The sequence below is a fragment of the Ananas comosus genome, linkage group 16 (assembly GCF_001540865.1).
Source record: "Ananas comosus cultivar F153 linkage group 16, ASM154086v1, whole genome shotgun sequence".
NCBI classification, from domain to species: Eukaryota; Viridiplantae; Streptophyta; class Magnoliopsida; order Poales; family Bromeliaceae; genus Ananas; species Ananas comosus.
This window is the reverse complement of record NC_033636.1, coordinates 6,836,290-6,861,343: the sequence shown is the minus strand read 5'-3', so window position 1 is coordinate 6,861,343 and position 25,054 is coordinate 6,836,290. Positions and strand designations below refer to the sequence as shown.

The 25,054-nt window shown below is 35.2% G+C and overlaps 1 protein-coding gene and 1 pseudogene across 2 annotated transcripts; one reads left to right on the top strand and one right to left on the bottom strand.

The window, feature by feature from the left end:
* On the top strand, window positions 2,900-5,267 carry LOC109722089 (annotated as a pseudogene).
* On the bottom strand, window positions 10,142-15,305 carry LOC109722022. 2 transcript variants are annotated; one of them, XM_020249867.1, is made up of 9 exons: window positions 15,063-15,305; window positions 13,997-14,076; window positions 12,604-12,832; window positions 12,214-12,368; window positions 12,067-12,112; window positions 11,880-11,971; window positions 11,592-11,688; window positions 10,735-10,791; window positions 10,142-10,584 (listed from the first exon to the last, which is right to left on the bottom strand). In XM_020249867.1, exons 1-9 carry the CDS (start codon window positions 15,288-15,290, stop codon window positions 10,393-10,395), a joined length of 1,176 nt encoding a protein of 391 aa, XP_020105456.1. In that variant the 5' UTR covers window positions 15,291-15,305; the 3' UTR covers window positions 10,142-10,392. The 2 variants fall into 2 exon arrangements, with proteins under 2 accessions (XP_020105456.1, XP_020105457.1); XM_020249868.1 differs by having other exon boundaries at window positions 13,997-14,073.

The window sequence follows — 25,054 nt, the reverse complement described above, 5'->3', positions numbered from 1 at the left end:
ATCTAAAGGGTAAATTGCACTCTTACCCCTTGAACTTTTGGTGAGTTTCACTTTACCCCCCAAATTCCTAAAATGGACATCTAATACCCTAAACTCTAATATTTCATTCGTGTTACCCCTTCCGTCAGTTTTTAGTTAACGGAGCTTGACGGAAAACTGACGGAAGGGGTAACATGAATGAAATATTAGAGTTTAGGGTGTTAGATGTTCATTTTAGGAGTTCGAGGGGTAAAGTGAAAATCCGCCAAAAGTTCGAAGGGTAACAATGCAATTTACCCTATATATATATATATACATATATACATATATATATATACATATATACATATATATATATATACATATACATATATATATACATATATATATACATATACATATATATATACATATATATATACATATACATATATATATATAATATTACATATATATATATATACATATAATATATATATCATTATATAATATATAATACATATACATATATTATTATATACACAATATATAGTATTATATAGAGAGAATGAGAGAAGAGAATCGGAGAGAGAGAGAGAGAGAGAAGAGAGAGAGCAGAGAGTTGATAAGACAACTTATTCAATAGCAACAGAGCTCCTTGCCAGCCCAATTTATTTTCGATTGATAGACACTCCAAATCGATCGATCCGCACGTTGAATATAATTTATAACCACTTGAAGTGTTTAAAATCAAATTTCAAATCTTTCAACATTATGCCTAATGACACAATGGTTTCGAAATTTATAATTTTAATGGTCGATATGAGCGTTTTCTCATTAACGGCATAAAAATATCCAAATCAATGAATTTATTAGAAAATTCTTTAACTATTAAACAAGTTCTATACTCTTGATCTTGATTTCAGACTTCTATCATCATTTTTTAAAGAAATATTCATTTTCAACGCTTCATTTTGTGTCACCTGATGATATGAGAACAATATCGAAATGTATTGAAATTTGAGTTCTAAACACTTTAAGTGATATAGGATTTGTTCAACGGTGACGATTCAATTTGGAGGCTCATTTATCGAAAAAACAGGGTGCAATAAGAGACCGTTGCTATCGATAATATTCTAGCTAAACTATATATATTATATATAGGCCGTGCTAATATAATTATTATGGTATTGGGAGCCTAATATTCTATACAGTTGTTTTCGATGATGGAGCTTCCGAATCGATGATCCACTCCGTTAAATATGATCTAGAGTATTTGAAACTTCTAGAAAATAATAAAGTCCATCAAGCGGGCATAAAATGAACGGTCAAAATCGAATGACATCCTAAAAAAGGATGATCGGATCCTTCAATTCAAGATCAGAGTTATTGATCTTTATCTAGATAGTGAATAGAATTTTCTATCAAAAATTCAACCAATTCTGATTCTTTTACACCGTTAAACTAGCAAGTATCCCATACCGGCCGTTAAAAATTGTCAAATTTGTGACATCTTGATCGTAAGATAAATGATGTCAAAAAATTATAAAATTTGATTTCTAGAAGTTTTAAATGCTGTAAATAACGTTTAATGGTATAGATCGTCGATTCGGAAGCTCTATCATCGAAAACGATTTATGAGTACGAGAGCGATCGTACTCATAATAGTATAGTAGCCGGACCCTATATATATATATATATATGTATAGAGAGCGAGAGAGAGTTGAGATCCTATACTTTTAAAAGTATCAAGTTATTAGTGCTAGTAGATTTTCGGTCATTGAATTAAGGAATGTACGGTTAGGATAATAGTGATTCCGTATGGTTGAGTGGGTGATTTATTAAATAGTATGATCTAAAGAGTGAAAATAGTCAAAGGAATAGATCAAATGGCGAAAAAGTTAAAAGCACCAAGTACTTCGTGCTTTTAGAAGCAACATAGTTGGACTTTCTCTCTCTCTCTCTCTCTCTCTCTATATATATATATATTTATATAGAATGAGACTATTATACTATCTTCTCTTTTTCGATCTTAAGATGTTCAAATCAACGATCTACATTGTTAAATATGATGTAAGATATATGAAGCAAGTTTTAGTGCTAAAATTTTAGTATTTTTTGACATCGTTTACTTACAATTAAAATTAAACGATCTTTAAAATTTAAGGATAAAACTTTTGATTTCAAGATCAAGGATGCCAACCTTGATCTAGTACTTTCTATTAAAATTTAAATGAATTTAAATTCTTCTATACTATTAATCTACAAACTCGCCATAATAGCCATATTGACAATTTTAAAATTATTTGATTATAAAATTAATTATGTCAAAAAAATATAAATTTTATGCATAAAAATTTCAAATACCCCAGATCAATATTAACGGTATGGATTGTTGATTTGAACACTCTAAAATCGAAAACGAGACTATAATATCGGAGGCTTGGTACTATAGATATTATAGGAGCCTTGCTTTCTATTGAGTTTTTTGCTCTTAGATATACATCTTTGACTATTTTCACCCGTTAGATCATACTATTCAACCATCCACCCACGAAACCCTAGCAGACCACTATCATTCTAACCGGGGACCATTATCATCCTAACCACATATCTCTTCATCCAAGGATCGAAAATTTAATAGCACCAAATGCTTGGTACTATTAATAGTATAGTAGCCTATATGTATATATATTCAGATTATGGTGCTTTTGGAAGTATAAAGAAGTTGGTGCTTCCAAATTTTTAATCCTTGCATCAACCTTTTTAATCATTTTTAACTGTGTTTGAACTGTTAGCAAGTCAAACCTCAGCCTCAGATAGTCTTGTGTAACCCTGCGTAAGACCTCAAACAGTATCGGCGTTAACTTAAAACATGGTAAACGGTTCATCATGTTCGACTTATTCCACAGCTGCAGCCAGCCGCTCGCGTAGCGCTTACATGACCTTTGTTAGGGATGCAAACGGGGCGGATCTGGGGGCGGGAGCCCCGCCCCGCCTCCTGCCCCGAATCCGTGATGGGTTAAAAAATGCATCCCATAATCCGCCCCGCCTCGTAACCCGCCTCCCGCTGGCGCTCCGAATCCGCCTCGCCAACTAATATTTTTTTATAAAATTATAATATTATTAATATTTTGTAAAATATAAAATAATAATTTTTAATAATATTATATATATAATTTAATAATATTAATTATAAAAATAAAAAATATTAATTATAATTCAAAATAAAATTCAAAAGTTTCAAATACATTAGAAATGAGAGTACTAAGTTATTTGTATTTTAAACTTTTTTGTAAATACATTATTTTTTAGAAATATTTTTAAAAAATATAAATACTTTTCGGGGCGGATTCGGAGCGGATTCGGGGCGGATCATGGCGGGACGGATTCGGGGCGGATTCGGAGCGGGTCAAAAATTTTCCCGTTTCCTGCCCCGAATCCGTCTCGGATCGTAAAGATTTACCTAGCCGTTTCCGCCGAATCTGTTTATTTTCTCCAATTACTGCCCGGTGCGGGCGGATTGGGGCCAGGAGCCTCTACCGCACACGGAATCGTTTGCATCCCTAACCTTTGTGTGGCGAAATAAGGACCTAATCGTTATATATTATAAATTTTGTGGGCCGTTTTGTGAAAAAAAACATTTGTGAGGCCAGGGGCCTAAAGCAAAAAAGCCAGCTGTAATTTTCTACTCTCGCAGGGTTTTGAGAACCTTCGCCTCCAAACGCGCGCGCAGTCGAGAGAGTTGCTGCAGCGCCGCCAGCGACTGCCGTCGTCCACCCCCCGCGTCCCGGCCGATCTGCGGGCAGGCCGCCGTCGCGCGCTGCGTGAAGTGGACTGCGACGCCGCAGCTCCGCCGCCCGCGTCCGCCGCAGCTGCTCGGGCGACCGAGTCGGACGACCTCCTTAGCCTCGTCCTCACCCCTACCGCCGCGCCCTGCCGCCCTCTCCCGGCACCCAGCGCCCCCAGCTCATCAACCCCCTCTCCTCCGCCGCTCCCCCAACCCCCGTCTTCTGCCCTCGACCCCTGCCCCCTCCCCTCTCCCCCTTCTCCGTCTGCTCGCCTCTTCGCCACCGACCCGGAGGCCGCCGCGCCGCGCTGGCCGGCGCCCGCGCCTCTCGCCTCCCCGGCGCCGACCTTCCATCCCCTCTCCGCGCCTCCGCTCCGACTTCAAGCGTTCGAAGGCCCGGCCGGCGCCTTCTGCCGCCTCCCCACGACCTCTTCGTCGCCGAGACCGCCCGTGCTCCCCCTCCCCCGCCTCCTCGGCAAGTCCTTCTTCCGCAAGAAGAAGAACCCCCTCCCTCTCGACCTCTCCCGCCCCGGCTGGCCCCTCCAGCTCCGCCGCCTCCTCCGCTCCACCTTCCTCTACCTCCGCTCCGGCACCTGCTGCGCCGTCAAGGTCGGCCGCCTCTACATGGACCCCGACCTCGTCGTCGACAACGTCCTCGCCGTCGCCGACGCCGCCGCCGCCCGCCTGCCCAGGAAGTGGGCCAACGTCCGCTCGCTCCACGTCAAGGCGGTCGATTCCGTCGCCCTGCCCATCTACCAGGTCGTGCCCGAGCCGGGCTTGAAGATCGACGTGTCGGGAATGGACGACAAGGAGGAGCAAGATGATGCTGTTAATAAAGAGGAGGAGGAGGAGGAGGAGGTCGAGGGGAAGAAGAGGAAGAGGGCGAAGAAGGGTGCTTCTTTGGAGTTGGAAACTGGAAAGGAGAGGAGGACGAAGAAGAAGAAGAAGGGCACGAGTCGTAGCAACGGAGAAGATAATGCGAATGCAGATGAGGCCAATTATGATATTGCAGGTGATGAGAGGGGTGCGGATGAGCGAAAGCCTAAGGAGAAGAAGAAAATCAAGAAGAGTACAAAGAGGAAGGATGAGCCGGTCTTGGATGATGCACTCGCCACCGCTGGCGAGCTGAAGAAGAAGAAGAATAAGAAGAGAATCAAGACGGAAAAGGCGGGGGATATCAAGGTGAAGAGAACAAGGATTAAGGCGGCAGCATAAGATTGATTGGTGTGAATCAACCGATTGCTATCGCGCTTGTGATCACCCAAGACTACTCCAAGACTACTCTTGTAGCTGTACTCTGCAGGTTTTAGCCCTTCCGACTTTTTGTGATTTACAGCTTGAGTAGTATTATCTTCCATATACGAATTAGGAACTTGTTTGTTATTTCCTTTTGCTTAACTATTATAATGATAGCTTCGAAGTTTTGGGCAGTGAAACAATGGGAATGTTATTGCATTTTTTTTGTAAAATGAATCAATCATTAAATTTGGCAAAGAAGTGCAGGCTATTTCAGAATTAATGTGTCGTCAATGATCGATAAACTTTATCTGGGACCAATTACAGAAAAAAATATATGCGACTTTAATCAGACAAATATATTTCTGATTTTAGCTCTGTTGTCAGACTGGAGCAGAGATAATTGTTTTTTCGATCGATTGTTGTGAAAGAGCAGGGATTAATTTGGTTAAGTTGCTGTGTTGAATTCATACTAGGGTTGGTTATGCTCCGAGATTTTAGGGGTAATTAGGTACCAAAAAGTTGATTGACAAGCTAGTTTGATCTTTGTAGGATCTGAACAAGAATCTTATGTCAACTTATGAAGTTTCCTCTCATTCAAGCCAGATGAAATGAATTGCCTATAATTTTCAAGGACTAACATATAAAAGAAGTGGATTTTTTTTTTTTTATTGGTCTAAGCTTCTGTTCTTAGGGGATTCCATTTTCATCCTGTTTGGAACGAAACGTATTTAGGATTGAATGGAGTTCCGTTATGATGAATTGAGATGAATTCACTTAGAAATGAATTTTCCATTTAGTAAATTGGATTTGTTTTCACTTGAATTCATTCTGTTTAATTGTTTGGGAAATGGTAAAAGAAAATCATTGCAATGTGTTTTTCTCCTCTTTTCCTAATATGTTCTTATGTGTACTGAGAAAGATAATATTAGCTTTATAACTGTTTTGACAAGTACATTGGGGTTATTGGTAAAGTATCGTTTGTAGCAAATTGTCAGCGAGTCTGACAACTAATTATGGAAATTGATTGTATAGCGTGATATCTGCTCAAATCAATTAAAATCTGGTTAACTTGTGATTCCATACAATGAATTTGGAAAAACTAGAACTCCATTTATTTGAATCCTTGTTTTTGAGGCAACCAAGCTGGGGGTGATACGGTACATAACAGTCTTGGTCAATGGTAGTTGCTTGCCATGCTGGGAGCAATTTTAACAATGTCAGAAAGCTTTTAGCCTTGAATTGGAAGTAAAATCTATTAACGAGATTGATATGAACCTTATCTGTCTGCTAGCTCTTTTCTTTCCCTTTTCTATTTTCTATAGAAATTTCAGAAAATCAATCTCAAATAGTTAACGTTCTCGTATAATTTTTTTGAAAAAACTGCATGCAATGCTATGTACCATTTTTTATGCGCCTGCATGCACTTGGAGCTATACTATTTCGTAGATTTGTTATTTTTTGATGTTTTATGCTCATCGTTTACAATAAAAATGTCCCTTCATGGGAATGCATGACTCTCAGAACATATGGAATAACCATTTACTACAGCAACTAGGCCCTTAGATTGTTTTTCTTTACAAACACTTCTGTGCTAATCATTTCGGCACTTCTAACATTTCAAGTATCAATAATCCTAATTTATGTTTTCCTTTCTCATGGAGACAACTTTCTTATTAACATCTTATATTAACTTTCCTTATTTTAACTTGCTAATGGCTGCAGATTCTCTTCTCCTCTGTTTGTTTATTTGTTCATTCAACAAGTTGTTTGCCTGTCTATTCGACAGATATGCAAGAACTTTAGCCATCTGGACACCCATGTACTGTGTTATATTCTCATATTCAGCCTTAACCATATATTGGGTGATTGTTCAAAATATGTGAAAGTGAGGGTTGGCGGGCCTTTTTCTCATCATTAGTATCCCACCGTACCAAGATGCACAAATACTTGCCGAACACTTGATTATCTAATAAAATCTTATTGGTGGCATCTAAAACTGTTGCCGTTTCTTTCGTAATGCATCTTTTGTTCAGTTGTTGGGAGTTTCTGATATGTTTTGCATAAACTTTAGGCAATTCTACGAGAAGTGCTTTCTGCTGAAACCTCTAAATCGTGTTTTATCTTCCAGAAAATGGTGCTTATGAGCTTGGCGACTTTTTTGCTACAATCAACTTGTTGATAATATGTCCTTAGAAATTTCTTGTTGTGATGCTTGGTTGATCCAGAATATTTACACAATGATTGTTGGATTGTTTGCTAATTTTATAAGTTTTAATGTAATTAGATTGTTTTGGTGGTCATTATTGGAATGATTAGCATGTTTGTACATTTGCATTGATATGCAAAAGTAAAAACAACTAAGCGCATGTTTGAATGCGCCGAGCTTAGTGTATTAAACTCGAAATCTTGCCAAAGTCCGAAATGCATGGATTTGGAATGATGGGCAAACTTGGATTGCAAATTCCACTTTTGCACAATGCATGAGAAATAGTCGGTAAGTTCTAGTGCGCAGAGGATCTCGACTTTGCACTTGGACGATGTGAAATCTACATAAATCCCATCCTTTACGGAGTGGAGATCTAATCATCGAAACATGCTGTGAGCATCCCTGCACATAGTATGCTGTAAGTATCCGAGCGCAAAGTGCGCCATAAGCATTGAAACACAAAGTCGAGTCCATAGAACTCCCATCCTTCATGGAGTGGAGATCCAACCGTCCAACATATCCTAAGCCAACCGCCACGATGTGCGGATTCTAGTGCACTTGGTTGTGGGAACTACAATCCACAAAAGGGTCAAATATAGTAGAACTTTAATTACATAGTCCATATATGAGCATTTTACTCAGTAGACTGACTTGTTATTTCCTTTCTTTTACTATATTGCATATATGTATAGAGTTTTGCTAGAATACTATTGGTAGTAAGCTGTTTGGTTTACCACCGATTTGTTTTCAATGATAAAGCTTCCAAATTGAGGATTGATAGTAAGCGGTTTGGTTTACTATCGATTTGTTTTCAATGATAAAGCTTCCAAATTGAGGATCGACACTTTTAAATATGATCTAAATTATTTTAACTATCTGAAAATCAAATTTCAAGCTTTTTTAATATTGTTCTCTTGTCCATCAACTAAACAAAAAATGAATGCCTGAAAATGAATTTCTTTTAAAAAAGTGATAATAATAATTTTTATATTCAAGATCTTCTACGGTCTAGATCTTGTTTTAAATAGTTTAACAAATTTTCTAACAAAATATAGTTGATTTGGACTTTTCTATATCGTTAAATGAACAAACGCATCATATCGGCCATTAAAATTACAGTCTTTTGATTGTTCGGTTAATGATGTCAAAAAATTATAAAATTTATTTTTTAGATAGTTTAAATGATCTAGATCATGTTCAACAGTGCTGATCGTCAATAATAGTAGTCCAGTCAAGCGCGCGTGCTCTCTCTCTCTCTCTCTCTCTCTCTCTCTCTCTCTCTCTCTCTCTCTCTCTCTCTCTATATATATATATATATATATATATATATAGAGCAGGGCTGCTGTGCTTTCAGGAGCACGGACACGGAGGCCTCCGTGCTTTTGAGCCATTTTCGATGATGGAATTTTCGAATCGACGATCGGCTCCGTTAGACTTGATCTAGGGTGTTTGAAGTTTATAGAAAACAATTTTTGCGATTTTTTGATATCATTTACCTAGTGATCGAAAGGATTCAAAATCAATAATTTTTAATGGTTGATATCTGCCGTTTTCAAGTTTAACGGTGTAGAAGTATTCAAATCAGATGAAATTTTAATACAAAATTCTTTATACTATCTACAACAAGATTAATATTTCTGATCGAAAATTTTAGTGCTATATCACCACTTTTTATAGGATTTTTATTTTCAGCCGTTAAAAATTATTGATTTTGAATCCTTTCGATTGCTAGGTAAATGATATTGAAAAATCGCAAAAATTATTTTCTAGAAACTTCAAATACGTTAGATCATGTCTAACGGAGCCGATCGTCGATTCGAAAATTTTATCATCGAAAACGGCTCAGGAGCACGAAGGCCTCCGTGCTCCTAAGAGCACAGCAGCCCTACTCTATATATATACTCATAGCAAGTAACAAATAACCTTGTAACCTTCCGATGCTCCAACTGCTGTGTTATTATATTGCTTTTAATTGTTCGTTTCGGTAGACTTTCATAATAAGAAGCAATCATTAAATTTAGCAAAAAAGTGTAGGTTTTACATATTGTTGTTCCACTTCAATGTTATCAACAGGAAAAAAAATTGATATACATGATTGGCAATTTCACAATTAGTGCATGATCAGTGATAAATATTTATGTTATCATCTGGGACCAATTGCGAAGAAAGTATGTATGCGACTTCAATCATATATATATATATATAGAACTAGGCTACTATACTATCGGTAGCACGGAGTGTTCTGTGCTACCAAGTTGTTTTCAATGATGCGGCTTCCAAATTGACGATTGGCTCCGTTAGACTTGATCTACACTATTAAAAGTATTAAGAAACTAAATTTCCAATCTTAGGGGATTCCATTTTAATCCTGTTTGGACCCAAATGTAGATAGGATTCAATGGAGTTACTTTTAAGATGAATTTTGATGAATTCATTTAGAAATGAAAATTTCATTTTGATAGCACATGCAGGATGTTTCTCAACTCAACATGTTTGAATAGAGGTATTCGAAAAAGTATCAGTAATGGCTTTCACATTAAATTCATTCCACCCCAAAAAAGAAAGAGAAAATGAAAATAGTAAAATAATAATAATAATAAAGCTTTGGCCTGCTGCAAAAGCATGGAGTTTAACTAAACTACTATTTTTTTGGACCCCAGCAGATCATTGCAGCTTTTCTTTATAGCAAGAAAACTAAAAATTATTTTCCTTCTCCAAATACATTTTTACTGCATCTCAAATTAGAGGAACTATGCCAGAAGCTAGACCAAATATGCACTTAATAAACCTATTTGAAGAAGTACTATTAGCTTTGTATTAACTTACTGCATGTTAGGAAATACTTGTTATAATACTGTAGCGAACGTCTTAGAATAAAATACATTTAAAAGATTTTGAACGTCTGAAATCTTGTATATGAAGAATTGTAGACATATAAGATGTAAATATCTCGATAAAGATAAAAATAGCATTTTACATTTATCTCAATAAAGATAGAAGTGCATTTTACATTGGATTTATAAGATTATATCATATTCATGTTGGACTCTATATTGAACTCTTTGTATGGAGAAAACTGAAACTTGCTCTGAGTGACAGTTTCATCTCCTGTGTCATCTTACTGTGGCAAGCAACTCAGTTTAGTCCCGCAAAACCAGAAAAAAAAAAAAAAAAAAAAACAAAGAAAAAAAATTTAGAACTATACTTGATTCTCTGCATGCTGATATTTCACAGTTATGGTGGCAGCAGCAACAGCAGCAGCAGCAGCAGAAGCAGTTTTCCTGCTGACAAGTGCTTCTTCTCTGGGTCTTTTCGTCGATCGAGGGTTCTGAACTACCACCAACAACTGTTCCATTGATTTGCCACGGCACGATGAAGGAAAAGAAGTTGGCTGCAGATGAACAAGTTGAATTTAGTACAATACTTGCAGAGAAGAATGTGAACACACAATTGAGGGATAAAAGGACTCCAGATAAACAGAATATGAAGTTCAAAAGAGTAGAAAACAAGGCCAAAAAACAGTTACTTTATTTTCACTTACCACCGCGACATGCCATTCTTGAGAAACCAGATCATTTAAGTTGCTCGCATCCATCTCCTGACATTGTTAATCAAACATCGAGACTTAAGATCGTAAATCCCTGCATATGCTTGGCTATATCGTATATAGAGCGAAAAGAACATATATAGAATAGATAGAATAGCAGAGAACTGAAATAAATAGATGCTTCAAACATTTCCACTCAAAATTAATGCAAAATTGATATTCCTAAAGAATCCTCGAGAGGCGTAAAGAGATCAATGCAAATCAGTCTGTTGGAGCTTTTCTTTTAGATAATTAGAAAGTAGGAACTTAGAATTTCAGATAAGATGGAGAGCGTCGGAAAATGTCTACTACAACCACACGTTAACATATATGGCTTCTTAAGTTACCTTTTCTAGATTATGATACCTAGTAGGTGGTTTGTGTTATCTTGAAGAATCATGATTACAGATAGACTACTATTGTAGTGGGCACAAGGAAATTTTAACGTAATCTTCGACATGATTCTGGCTATCCTAGTGCTTGATTTTCACTTTAGTAAACCAAGAGCCAAATAGTCTTAACACTAAAATGGTACTGCCATATGAAGTAATGTTGACTGTTAAGACTCATTTTTAATACCTCAAGCAAGAATTAAATTACTGTCAATTAAAATTCAGTGAAGAAATACACAAAATCATAACTATTTTTGTTTACTTGCTTTTTCTAAATAGCTTCAGATTGTTCAATAATGGTTAAATAATGCAGCACTAAATGAAGTGTAATAATCCAATTAACTTAAATCTGGAAATTCTAAGACAAGTAATCTGTCTTATGCTGAAAGTTAAGAGTGAAAAAAGAAAAAAATGACATACTACGCTGTAAATCGGGGGCACTGTCATATCCCAACTGGACCTCAAAGCAGGCATCACAGAAAAATGAGGTGTTGCTTCCTGAGTTCTGAAAGTCCACCTGCAAATAGAAGTAAAAAACCAAATTCCAAGCCAATTTTAGATGCGCATGAATCCGTTTGTCGAATTTCTTTGGTAACTAACTAGTACAGAATGTATAATCCCTAGTAAGAGCCAGAATTTCCTCTGCTCATCAAAATATGACAGCTTGAAGGACTTTGAAGCAGAATCAGCTTTTAAGTTTTAACTTACCCAATGTACAGAAAGATGCAGAACTGCACCCATTCGCGTACTAGCAAACGAAACCAGTAGTTATCTGGCGTCTCGTCGACATTCATGTAAACCTGAAGATTACCGTGTTTACTATACTTTCTTAGAAGTTTCCTTCTTACGTAAACATGAAAATAACGAGCGTCGACGTTAAGTTGTAAACGCGTACCAGAATATCTGCTATTGCTACAATCTGCATTGTGCCTTGGAATCTCCTGGATATGGAAGATAAGAATGGAACATCAGATCAAAACATGTTCCTTAATTTGACAAAACTATAAAGATATACATGACAAAGCAAGGAAATTAAACATACTTGAACATGGTATACTTCGTATTCAACGCATGGTGCATCGTGTGCATCTCTTCGTCCTCTATGAAGTTCAACTGTTCTCGTAGAACCAAAAGGTTGTGGGAGATTCGGCGGAAGATGACATAAAACGAGACCGAATAGTTCAGCAGAAGAAAGACCTACGAAAAGCACATCAGAATCCATGAAAACAAATCATACAGCAAAAACCATTCTCGTAATCATTAACTAACTGCGATGACGGCAACTTGTCAGCTTTGATTTACTTGGCATCTCCATCCATTTTGGTCGAGGTATTTTGTAAGATGCACAAGTTTGTGACTGATGACGCGATTCGTCATTATTTTTCATGTTTAGAAGAGTAAAAAAATGAGTACAAGGAGACAGAAAACTTACTGTGAAGTAAGGCACAGCGGCCTTATAGCCGATAAGAGACAAGTAGAGGAAACATCCCAAAGTGGCGGTTGTTCGTCGCTCACGTATTGATAGCCGCTCGCACATGATGCAGTAACCATGCGAGATCAGCATGAACGAGACGAAACAAGCTGTCTGAAACAGTATTCCTGTTATGTACACGCCAAACGACATCCACAAAGAGCACAGCTGAAGATTTATACAGGAGTACCTGCGTAAAACACGCATGCAGTGAGCATTTCTAGAGAGAAGCCTTCATAAGAACATAACTTTGAATCATTTTCAGGAACTGCAAAAAGTGCCTAATGAAAATTACAATTCAAATTCAACTTGCTGATCAGTCTGAATTGGTTAATTCAACATGTTTAGTATAATATCTTGATATGTTAGGTACATAGTAATCTTCTCATCCTTTATTGTGAAGGGTCATTCGGAAATATTACATATTCAAACTTGCGAAATTCAACTCGATTTCCTAGATTTGCGGTGGACTTAAGTTAAACTCATCTGATTAAAATTGAATCTGACGCAGAACACCACATAATGGTATAGTAAAAATCATTGGAAATGTAAGATAAATATAAGCAGCAACAGTTCGCTATCTGCGATAGATTACTTGTTGCAATTGAATACTGCTTTTCCCAAGAAAACTATTTTTCACAGTTTTACATCGAACAGACTACCATGGTGAAATGAATCAACGAGATGGCAACACTTAAATGTAACGACCCAACTCGTTAGCAATACTAACTCGTCGGGTCCAAACCACCGGCCCGAAATGTTTAAGTCCGGTTATTATTACTAGGATGCGTTGCCTTGTACATTCCAAATCAGAATTTCTTTCCCATCTGATATGGCACTATTGGGATGTTACAGACTCTCCCAGTTTAGACCCTGACGTCCACGTCAGTTCTAAATCCAAATCACAGACATATAAATCAAAATTATCAGGCGATGTGAGATTCTAGAGGTGGTTCCTACGGGTTCAAGAGGTGCCTTCCAACAAATCTGTTGGTTTAGCAGTTTGCCCCGTATAGCACTTAGCTCTCACACTTCTGACCGGTATTCGTCTCTGGTACCAATTGTAGTGACTCGACCCACTAATAATAATACTTGTTGGGCTCAAACCACCAGCCCAAAATATTTAATCCTAGTTATTACTACTAGGGTGCGAGGCCTCATGTATTTCGAGTCAGAATCCCTTTCCTATCTTACTATTGGGGCGTTACATAAATCTACTTACTATCCAAGCACCATTTATATGATTCAGTTAATTGGACACATAAAATTGACTTTAATCTGATGGTAATTTAAAGCAGAAAAACCAGTAAAGAGTAGCAATCTACAGAAAATAGAAGATTCAGTAGGTGCTCACCAAAATGAAAATGAAAGTGCCAGTTGCAGAGCTTTAATTAATGGAACTACAGAGAGTATCCACTGCAGATTATTCGCCTGCTTCAATGCATTAATCGCGTAAGTCATAAGAAAAAAAAAAACACAGATATTTTGTATCCATTAATTACATTCGAAAAATATTTTGTATTAAAAACCAAAATTGAGATGCAAAAGAAAAATTATTGTAGAGCTACAAATGCTTCTGGAATGGAATTAACAGTAGAGAAGCTAACAAGCCAAAACCTAATCTTTTCAAAGAATCTCTGTCTTTGGAAAAATATAATAATAATACAAAAAGGCATCTTCAGGTTCTTAATACTTCCAAATACATTTCTATTTCAAATTAGCTAAAACTATTTCTAAATTAATTGTTTCAATAAAATGGTCTTAGAGCTAGTCCTTGGCCTCCTCAGTTCATGCACGTGGTATGTGTGGATCGTAAATGCTGACCAATAATTCCAAAAGATCAATTGAAGGAAAAGACGCTCCTATCACACTTAAAGTGTATAGATACACAGCGCTTATGAGCCCGACTGTGACTCGTCCCAACCTGGCCTCCACCACCGGGCAGGACATTGGATCTATTTCAGCTAACAATCTCCTTTTCAACATATGACTCGTGTGAGAATCTAACCTGTATCAACTGGCTCTGATACTACCTGTGGATCGTAAGCGCTAACCAATAATTTCAAAAAGTCGGCCTAAAGGAAGGTGCGCACTCCGTCACGCTTAAAATGTCTACATGCAAAGTGCTTACAGGCCCGACTATTACTTGGGCCTCCACCACGAGGCAAAACGTTGGACCTATTTTACCAATAATAGTATATAATCCACTTTAATTTCCACTATGCGCTTGTGAGCAGAGTATATAATCCACTTAATTTCCACTATGCGCTTGTGAGCAGCATCGTTAAGACTATTCCAAAATCATTTCCTATCGTATCAGTCTCATTACGTAGCCAAAAAACACTTTTAGAAAATTCAACACAAACTAAGTACAAAACCGAAGAACAATGGTGTAAAGAAGCAAAGCCAAAAAAGAGAACCTGGAAATGGCGACTCCTCCACGTATTGAAGGTCCAAGAGAAACCCGACACCGCCCATATCGCCAGAAACGCCAGGTACAGCGACGGCAGCGGCCGATACGACACGTCCATGCCCGAAGAGTTCATGTAGAAGAGATTGGAATAAGCAGCAGCAGCAGCAGCAGCAGCAGCAGAAGCAGAAGAAGAAGCAGAAGCAGAAGCAGAAGCAGAAGCAGGAGCTTCTTCCATTTGCTTTTCTTTTTGTTGTTGTTGTTGTTGTTGTTGTTGTTGGGGGTGGTGTGGGGGGGTTAAGCGAAGAGAGGAAAAATTGCAGCTTCTTGTATAAATAGGCGGGACCTTTCGCTTTGTTTCCTTTTCAAGAGTGTGGGCTTTTTTTTTCTCAACCGAAACTTTACGGGAGTAGTATAGTAGTTAGGTTTGGTGGCTTCAGGGAAACTGAATATTTAAATATAACAGCTATTTTTTTAGAATTGAAAATTACTGATTTGCCCTTATGTTCAGCAATTGGAGTAGAATTTTGCCTAAGTTATATATATATATATATAACTAGACTGGGATACTATCAATTGCACAAAACTATTGATGCTATTAGTTTTTTAGTCTTTGGATTGAAAAATGTGCGGTTAGGATGATATGGGTCCTCTAGGGTTGAGTGAGTGGTTGGTTGAATAACATAATCTAACGGGTAAAAGTAATCGAAGGATTAAATCTAATGGTGGAAAACTCGATAGCACCGAGCCCTTGATGCTATCAATAGTATCCCAGCCACTCTCTCTCTCTCTCTCTCTCTCTCTCTCTCTCTCTCTCTATATATATATATATATATTGGTAAACTTTAAATACCAACTCTATAGTTTCACACTTTCTCATTTACTTCTTTGTGGTTATTTTTGTACCATGTGATTTTATTTCTTTCTTTCTGTCAGCACCTCTATTAACTCTCTATTAAATTATATACCAAAAACTTCAAATACCCTACCTATGGTTTATCTAATATTCATTTTTGTATTCTATGATTTACCGAATTTTTACTTTAAGTACTCTGTGGTTTTAATTTTGCCATTGACTTAACTAAAAAATTAACAGAGGGGATAACAGAAAGAGAAAAACGAAACCACATGATACTAAAATAATGCATTTTAAACCACGTGATACTAAAGTAAGAAGAGTGAAACCACATGGGTGGTATCTGAAAGTTTTTCCTTATATTTTTGGTAAAAATGTGCAGAATATCTGAGCTATGGACTATTTTGAATTAACTACTCAAACTTTCAAAATTTTGATTTTACTTTCCAACCTTTCAATTTGTTTAATTTGAATTAGTTAACAGTACATTGATTTGAGAATTTAAGTTAATTAATTACTTTAATAAATTTATAATTGTGATAATTGTATGACGTACACTAATTAACTTGTAAAGATAAACGATCACTACAACAGAATTAGGTTATAGGGACACATGTTTGGGACACTTTTGAGTAAGTGTCCCATTTATGCTAAAATTTAAAAAAACATCTACTAATGCCTAAATATAAAGTCCAATCCAACCAAAAATAAAAGATTACTCTACTCAACCCACCACACCTAGTCCATTTTGCCCGATTATAAACAGAAAAGAAAAAAAAAAGAAAAATTAATTACCATCTTTCTTCTCTCTTCACTCAGTCAACTGAAATTTTAGACGAAGAGCCTTTCCTGTCGTCCTCCTCCGCCACCACAGCCAACGAGATAGAATTTCGACGGTTGCTAAATGCTTAAATAAGTTCTGGTAAATTAGCAGCACTCTTTTAGGTTATAGCGACACTCTTTAACTGTCACTATATACCTAGCAACCCCACATATAGCAACACTTTTTAAAAGTGTCGGTAATTTTAGCTAGCAGCACTTTTTTGACATGTACCTACATTTAAAAGTATCGCTATAGACCGTTTTTGTTGTAGTGGATATATTTAAATTTTGAAGACATTGTGTTATTTACTGACTCAAATTAAATAAATTGAAAGGTTGGATAGTAAAATCAAAATTTAAAAAAATTGGTGATCCAACTCAAAATAGTCTGTAGTTCATATAAATTCTATATAATTTTATAGACCTTTATTTTTTTTCTAGGTTAAATATACTAAAACTACTCAAACTTTTGACTATTTCTAGATAAACCACCTAAACTTTCAAAATTTTACATTAACTAGCCAAACTTTCAAAATTTTATAATTAGCTAACAAGCCAGATTCATATTTAATTTTTTTAAAAGCGATTTAACATCACTCACTTGGTCAATAAATAACAGAGAATAATGCTACCAACATAGATGAGTCTTCTTGATGCCAAAAATTACTTTGGCGCATAAAATTAACCATATTTATAACATTTAATTTGTAAAACTTAAATTCTAAAAATCAATTATTGTAATAATGCAAGGTTGAATTTTGATGTAAAAAATGCTCTACTTTGTTGCAACATGTATTAGTCATTATTTTTTGATCATTCCGTTGGGCTAACATTAGACACTTTAAATGGTTAAAATGTAAATCTAGGTGATTAATTGTAAAATTTTTAAAGTTTAAGTAAAAAAATATAAACTTTTGAAAATAAATTTGAAGTGATATGTCGACGTTATGGAATGATAACTTTGAAGTGATATGTTATGGAATAATAATTTTGAAGCGATATTAGAGTAAGATCAAAGAATAAAAGTTAGATATTTTTGGTGTGAACTATAGAAAAGTGTTACATTAACTAATTTGATCTTTAACATTTTTTTACGGGCTATCATCTTCTTCAACAAGTAAATGTTAACAAGTAAAAATTAAAAAGTGCAAGCCCATTTTGAAAACTAATAATATAAAGAGTAAATTGAATGCTTGGTACTCAAACTATAAGATTGGTAGCATTTTGGTCCCCAAACTTTGATTTGTTAAAATTTCTGACTTGAAGTCCCATTACATAGTTTAGTTAACTAAATGTTGATACATTACTGATATAAAAGTGATACTGCACCTTAATTAGTGTAGTATTTTCAATCACAGTTAATCAGAATACCGTTGCATCACTTCTACATTAGCAATACTTTAATATTTAGTTAACTAAATATTAGGTTATAGAATTTAATTGCAATAATTCTGAAAGTTTGAGACAAGAATTACAATAAATTAATTGAGGACCAAAATGTCACTCACCTCATAGTTTGAGGACCAGACTTACAATTTTCCCTAATAGAAAATAAGCTCCAATTAGAAAACACATTTATTATTCTATGGCCAAACAATATCTAAATAATAGTCTTATTTTTGGTCTTTTGTAAATTGCACAGGTTGCATGATGACTAAATCAAAACTCTCTGGTAATTGATTAAGTGTCTATAAAGAGAAGCTATTGTAGCTAATCCACTTGTCTAAAGCATAAAACATTTTGGTGCATATTATTCTCTAATATATATCATCTACTCTTTGGCATGGTAATAAATAAATATGGCTATAAAATGGGTGATACTTTGGTCTGCGAATTGTTACAACCAAGTCGTACAATCTAATTTAGTTGACTAATTAAATATTAATGTATCGCTAATGTGAAAGTGATGTAGTAGTGTTGTGATTGATGATGCGTTAATAATTAAGATGTTACATCACTTTTACATCAACCATGTATCGACATTTAATCAATCAAATTGGATTGTGGGATTTGATTACAATAATTCTAAAAGTTCCAGCCAAATATCACCTATCTCATAGATTTGAGGAGGAGATGTGCAATTTACCCAAGAAATGATAATAATAATGAGAGAAGGTAAAGATCATGCTTTAGTTAAATTCGGCTTAAAGAAACAAGATGTTTATCACACAACGTGCATGAGTTGTGTGATCTCATTGGGCTTTGTCAAAAGATCAACACATTAATTAGTCTCACAAACCTGATCCTAATGGTTAATAGAAAATAGTTTAAAAACAGTCTTAATACCCTTGCGTTGATTAAAAAAGTTAACAAAATATACAAAAGAGAGCTTCATCGTAAAAATAGATCAACGCATTAATCAGTGCACACCAACCCAATCAGAATCGTCAGTACAAAATGGTTCAAAATAACCTTAATACTCCTGGCAGAAACGATAGAGAACAAAATATTTTTTGGAACGGAAGGAACTTAAGACTAGCTTTGTTGCTATGTGATTTAGAAATATTAATCTGTTAGAAAACAGTTCAGAAATAGTCTTGACCAGATCTGAGATATATACTAAAATATGTGTACATGTTAACTTGTTGAATTAGAATCCAGATCCTTAAAAGGGATATATTCCGGAATCCGAGGATTCAATTAAGACTAAATATAATTTTGGTAGGCCAATTAGTAGGTAGTTTAACTAAGTCCCACAGAATGATATAAGGGATTATGGAAGTTTGACACCCCTATACTAACTCCAATCTAACAACAACACAATTTGAATGGAATTGTTTAATTCCTGGGGTTCTGAGATTTAGGTAGGAGACTAGGGCATTAGGTCAACTAATTCTCACCAAGGATGGAGACAAGTGGACATGGATTTAGCTACATCATCTATCAACCTTAACTTCTTATGACTATATGGGGGTAGAGTGCTTCATAAGAATCTACAAATTACTGCAATTATTATAAGTTCTTAAAAAAATAGTTTATTAGGGTTTCCCATAAATTCCAATGCCATTATGCATGGCCAAAGGCATACGATTTGATGTCTTTTTTTTCCTTTCCTATCTAGAAAATTTCACTTCCACTTTTTATTTAGGGATAAATACTGGCATATTTTTCACAAACAAATAAATAACTAATATGTTTTTTAAAGGGCACGTTTGGTTTATGGTTTATAGGATTTCAGTAATATTTTATATTTTTTATTAAAATAATTCAAATTATTACCAATCTACTCAAGTTAGATATATAGTTGTAAAAGTGTTAGTGAAGTAGTGGAATCATTATGGATCCTTACGTGACAGAAATATTAGATTATCATGAATTAGGGGGTATGGTAATTTTCGTACTTGATGAAAATCACTAGTAGTCCATTAATAAGAATATAATAGTTCTTAAAAATCTGTCGGTGATTTAACAAATTAGTAACAAGCTTGTCATTCTAAATATTAAATATATAATAACTTCGAAAATATTACAAATCTTGAACCAAACTGCTTCTAAATTTTAAAATAATTTATGTATCCTTCCCACTATTTAATACCTTGTAAAAATACCTCGCTATAAACATATCGTCATCTATCACGACGAAATAATTTAAAATTCATCTTTTTTTTTTTTTTTTTTGCTTTACTATTTGTGTCACTTTTTAATACCATATGTCCAGTATAACCTTAATCTGTAAATATACTTACACTACAAACTATTATCCAAGGACATTGAAAATTTACTAACTCTGTTTGATTTTTGGTAAACAGGAAAAAAAATAAAAAAGTGATAAGACAAGTAAAGAAAAGATAGTCATTGAATTAAGTTGCTTTAGTAGTACAACTTAACCAGTTTGTAGATCTAGCACGACTCTTTTTTCTTTATGTCACGATTTTTGACGGTAGTAAAAAAAGAGTTTTAACTTATGAGGGACAGAAAGTTAATGGAGAAATATTTTTCTAACCTTTGTTTGGTTGGGAATTAAGGGGTGGAATAACCCCTTAATTCCCATATTATTCTCAAACACCCTAAAAAATAGGTGGAGTTAGCTAATCCCACCTAATCCGGGATAGCCCATTTTGGATGGGGTTAGCTAACCCCATCTAACCCCACTAAACCCCAATTAAACATTATTTTCTATTCATAATAATCTACTATCCTTCTTATCCCAACTACTCCAACCAAACACTATTTTTTACTATCCTGTTCGACCCGCCAACCAAACACAAAAATACTCTAACCCGACCTTAACCTGAACTTAACCCTATTTCTGGAATAACTAGTTTTTCCTTAACTCCGAACCAAACGTTTTAAGGTATTAAAAATTTAGAAGAATATATAGATTATTTTAAAATTTAAAGGCCCACTTTGCCCGAGCCGAAATGGCCCAATTTGCCCGAGCGGCAAAGGCCCAAGTTTGGCTGCAAATCGTAGTTTTTTTGCAGCTGCGCACGAAAATCTATGTGCAGTCGAAAGTACGGCGCCGCTTCACGTTACCAGTCACCTACTAATTGTATGTCATAGCACTGCGATGCGTTGAGGAAATAATTGTCTCCATAGAAATTTATCCGCAAATAATGATTCGTTAAGAAGACTATAGAAAATCAACATAAAAAATAAAAACAATCAGTTTTCAATATTAAAATAGAAAAATATTTTGCAAATAAATAATTTAATTAGTAACAGAACAATCAGTTTTCAATATTGAATAGCTTTGGAGAAGAAAATAAAGTACATATCTAACGAAAGAAGTAAGAAAAAAAAATATTCCCAACACTAAATGGGGAAGATGAGGGCAATTTGTCCTCAACCTAAAAAACGAAAAGTAGAACCTTCTATCCTCCAAACCATCATGTCAAGTAAAAAAGTAAATCAAGCCGCTAAACTTAAAAGTCCGTGATAGAAATAAAAAAAAACAAAGGAGAGAAAAAGTTTAGGGAAAAAGAATCATCCATATTTGGATCTCTAGCCAGTTCTCGGCCTTGAACCACGTTGTAATGTTTCCCCTTTTAGATCGGCAAAGTGAAAGTTGTGATACCCAATGAAGAAACAATGGAAGAAAAGTTTCCAGTAGAAGAAGAGAGGACAGAAAAAGAGAGGTGATGATGTGGAAGAAGTAGCAGGAAAAACAACTTTATACATAGTTAGCAAAAAGGCTGAATCTATTGGTTGGATTTTGGCCGGAGATCTGACCAAAATCTGGCCAAAGGCTAGTAAGGAAGAGTGATTTCTTGAGAGGTTTAAAGAGAGAAAGAGAGATGCTCTGAAAGCATTAGTTATCTCGGAAGATAATTTGATTTGTATAAAATTAAGGGCGCATTTGGTTTGCATTATAAAAAATTACTAGGAATAAAAAGATGCCAAAAAATTTTATTCCTACTTCTCCTATTATTAAGAACGTAGTATTTCTGTGTTTGGTTCGTATAGTAATATTATTTTAGTTTATTATTTAAGATTGTGAAAAATATACAATTTGTTTCGTTCATTAATTTTAAATAATGCTATTAAAAATTTCAATATTTTTTTAGAAAAAGAGGAGAGGGAACTAGGAATGCAAACGGGACGGATCTGGGGGCGGGAGCCCCGCCCCGCTCCGCCTCTCGCCCCAACTAGCAAAATCCCGCCCTGCTTCCCGCCCCGAATCCGTGACGGATTAAAAAATATATCTCATAATCCGCCCCGCCTTGTAACCCGCCACCTGCCGGCGCCTCGAATCCGCCCCGCCAACTAATATTTTTTTTTTATAAAATTATAATATTATTAATATTTTGTAAAATATAAAATAATAATTTTTAATAATATTATATATATAATTTAACAATATTAATTATAAAAATCAAAAATATCAATCACAATTCAAAACAAAATTTAAAAGTTTCAAATACATTAGAAATGAGAGTACTAACTTATTTGTATTTTAAACTTTTTTGCAAATACATTATTTTTTAGAAATATTTTTTTAAAATATAAATGATTTTTAGGACAGATTCGGGGCACATCATGGCGGGGCGGATTCGAGGCGGGTCAAAATTTCTCCCGTTTCCTGCCCTGAAGCCGTCTCGGATCGTAAAATTGACCCCGTTTCCCGTCCCGAATCCGTTATTTTCTCCCATTTACTGTCCCCGTCGGGGCGGATCGGAGCGGCAGCTCCACCAACCCAGATCCGTTTGCATCCCTAGAGGGAACATAGGTTAGAGAGAGAATATAATTAAAGAAATAAGAAAAGAGATAGAGTCGAGGTTAGAGAGAGTGAGAGAGTTGAGATTTTAGAAAGGGATAATTGCCTATATACCCCTCAAAACTTCAGAAATATCTCATTTACCCATTTTTTTCTTTCCAATATACCCCTCATATGTTTCTCCGTTATTCCAAAATATACCTACAGTTACCACTCATTAAGTTAACTTGGGTTAAACGTAAGTTAAATATCTATCACAGCTAAAAAAAAATTAAAATACCAATTTTGCCCTTAACTTAAGGGCAAATAAGAAATGTTGGTGACGGTAGAAGGGTATATTTGAAAAGACCAAAAGTCAAAATACTTTTTGTGCTCCTGACTTAAGGACAAATAAGAAAAGTCGATAATTGGTGGAAGGGTATATTTGAAAGGGCAAACCAATAATTTTATACAGATAACAAAGTTCATTAACAGATTTTAACTCTAGTGGTATATTTGAAATAGGTTAGAAGGTAAAAGGGATATTTTCAATATTACCCTTCTAAGAGTGGTAAATCAGAAAGTCGGGAACTTTTCAGGGGTATATAAGCAATTGCCCTTTTTAGAATAAGAGGAGGAGAGAAAGCTTAGTTTACAGAGAGAAAAATAAGTTTAGAGATATATGAGGTTAAAGTATAAAAAAAAACAATACCAACTAGCTGGTGGGTGGAGAGAAAGAAAAATATTAGACATATTATGATTATTCCAATCTATTAATATAAGAATAGTATTTTGAGATGAATCTCATTTCCAAATAAATTCAATATTACCAACTAAATTACTTAGTGCATTTAGCCAAATATCATCGTATTTTTTTAATTCCTATTAGATTATTAAAAATCTTAAAAAGATAGTGCAAACCAAACTCACTCTAAGGGTGACATCATTATATAGCAAAAAAAAGCAAAAAAAAAAAAAAAAAAAAAACTTTTAGATTCTTGCAAATGAGAAAACCTCATGTCACTCTGCATTTTCTCAAACACCGTTATACTCGATCTAGAGCGCGGCATAAAATATGGTTTTCTGAGTTACTAGACACTCCAATCAATTGCATTTGACACCAAATATGATTTGGCGTTTCAAAAATGCAACCCCCAAACGAGCACTAGATCTGGTGCTCTGCGAATTGGAGAGAAAAATCACTACAAAAAATGTTACATTTAAAGACGCTTTTTTTTATATTTTATGCTTAAAAGCGTCCTAATATATTCCAACGTCACTTTTGAAAGCATCGGTCAAAGCGTCGACAAATAAAAAGTCGCCACACATATATTGATGCTTATACCAAACGTCGGTAAAATATATTCTGATGCTTTAAAGTGTCAGGATTTTTGAAATTCCGACGCTTTAAAATGTCGAAAAATTAAAAATAATAGTAAAATTTATCATAATTTAATAAATTATTTGATATCATATGACGAAGCTTTTTGAAGCGTCGGTATTTTCTATATTGTAAAAATGCTTGGAGACGCTTCCCCTAAGCATCCTCTAAAAAACGTGCTTATATTAAATTTTTTTTGTAGTGAATTATTTTCCACTCTTATGGTGGGTAACAACACTCCGAAAAAGCGACCCAAATGGCTTCTTAGGCCCAAAAGCGCGTAGCAAATATGGATTAATTAGGCCATCGTAAGGGCCCAAATGTTTGAAAACACGGAGCCCGGCCCAAATTTAGGCGCCCCAAATACGTATGCAGTGCAAGATATAGATATTTTTCCTAAAATATTATAGAGTATTATACACATATAGGGGTGAAAGTGGTTAGGATAAACCCTGATCGAATCCGGCAGCGGATTCGATAGAATATGAATATAAATTGTTAAATTAGTATTTGACACATACTCGTATCCAAATTCGTGTCTGAAAAAATATATGTATGAATGCGAATAGAGTTTCTTAAGAACTCTGACCGTATACGATCGTTTTCACTCCTGGGAGATAAATGGTGTTAATATATATTATAGGGGGACTGTAGTTTTCCATTGTGTTCTTCACTTATTTTATTATGTATTTTATATTAAATTGCATTTATGTTTGTTAAATATAGGTATACGAAATTTGAACAAGAATATAAACCTTTAGTTGCGTTGTGTATCGTAATCGCACTAATTCTGATTAATATTTATAC

Coding starts and splice junctions, on each gene's coding strand:
- LOC109722022 (XM_020249867.1), bottom strand. CDS start 15,290: ATGGAAGAAGCTCCTGCTTCTGCTTCTGCTTCTGCTTCTGCTTCTTCT. Junction 12,833..13,996: donor GCACTTTCATTTTCATTTTG/GTGAGCACCTAC, acceptor TGTTTTACGCAG/GTACTCCTGTATAAATCTTC. Junction 11,972..12,066: donor TAGCAATAGCAGATATTCTG/GTACGCGTTTAC, acceptor GGTAATCTTCAG/GTTTACATGAATGTCGACGA.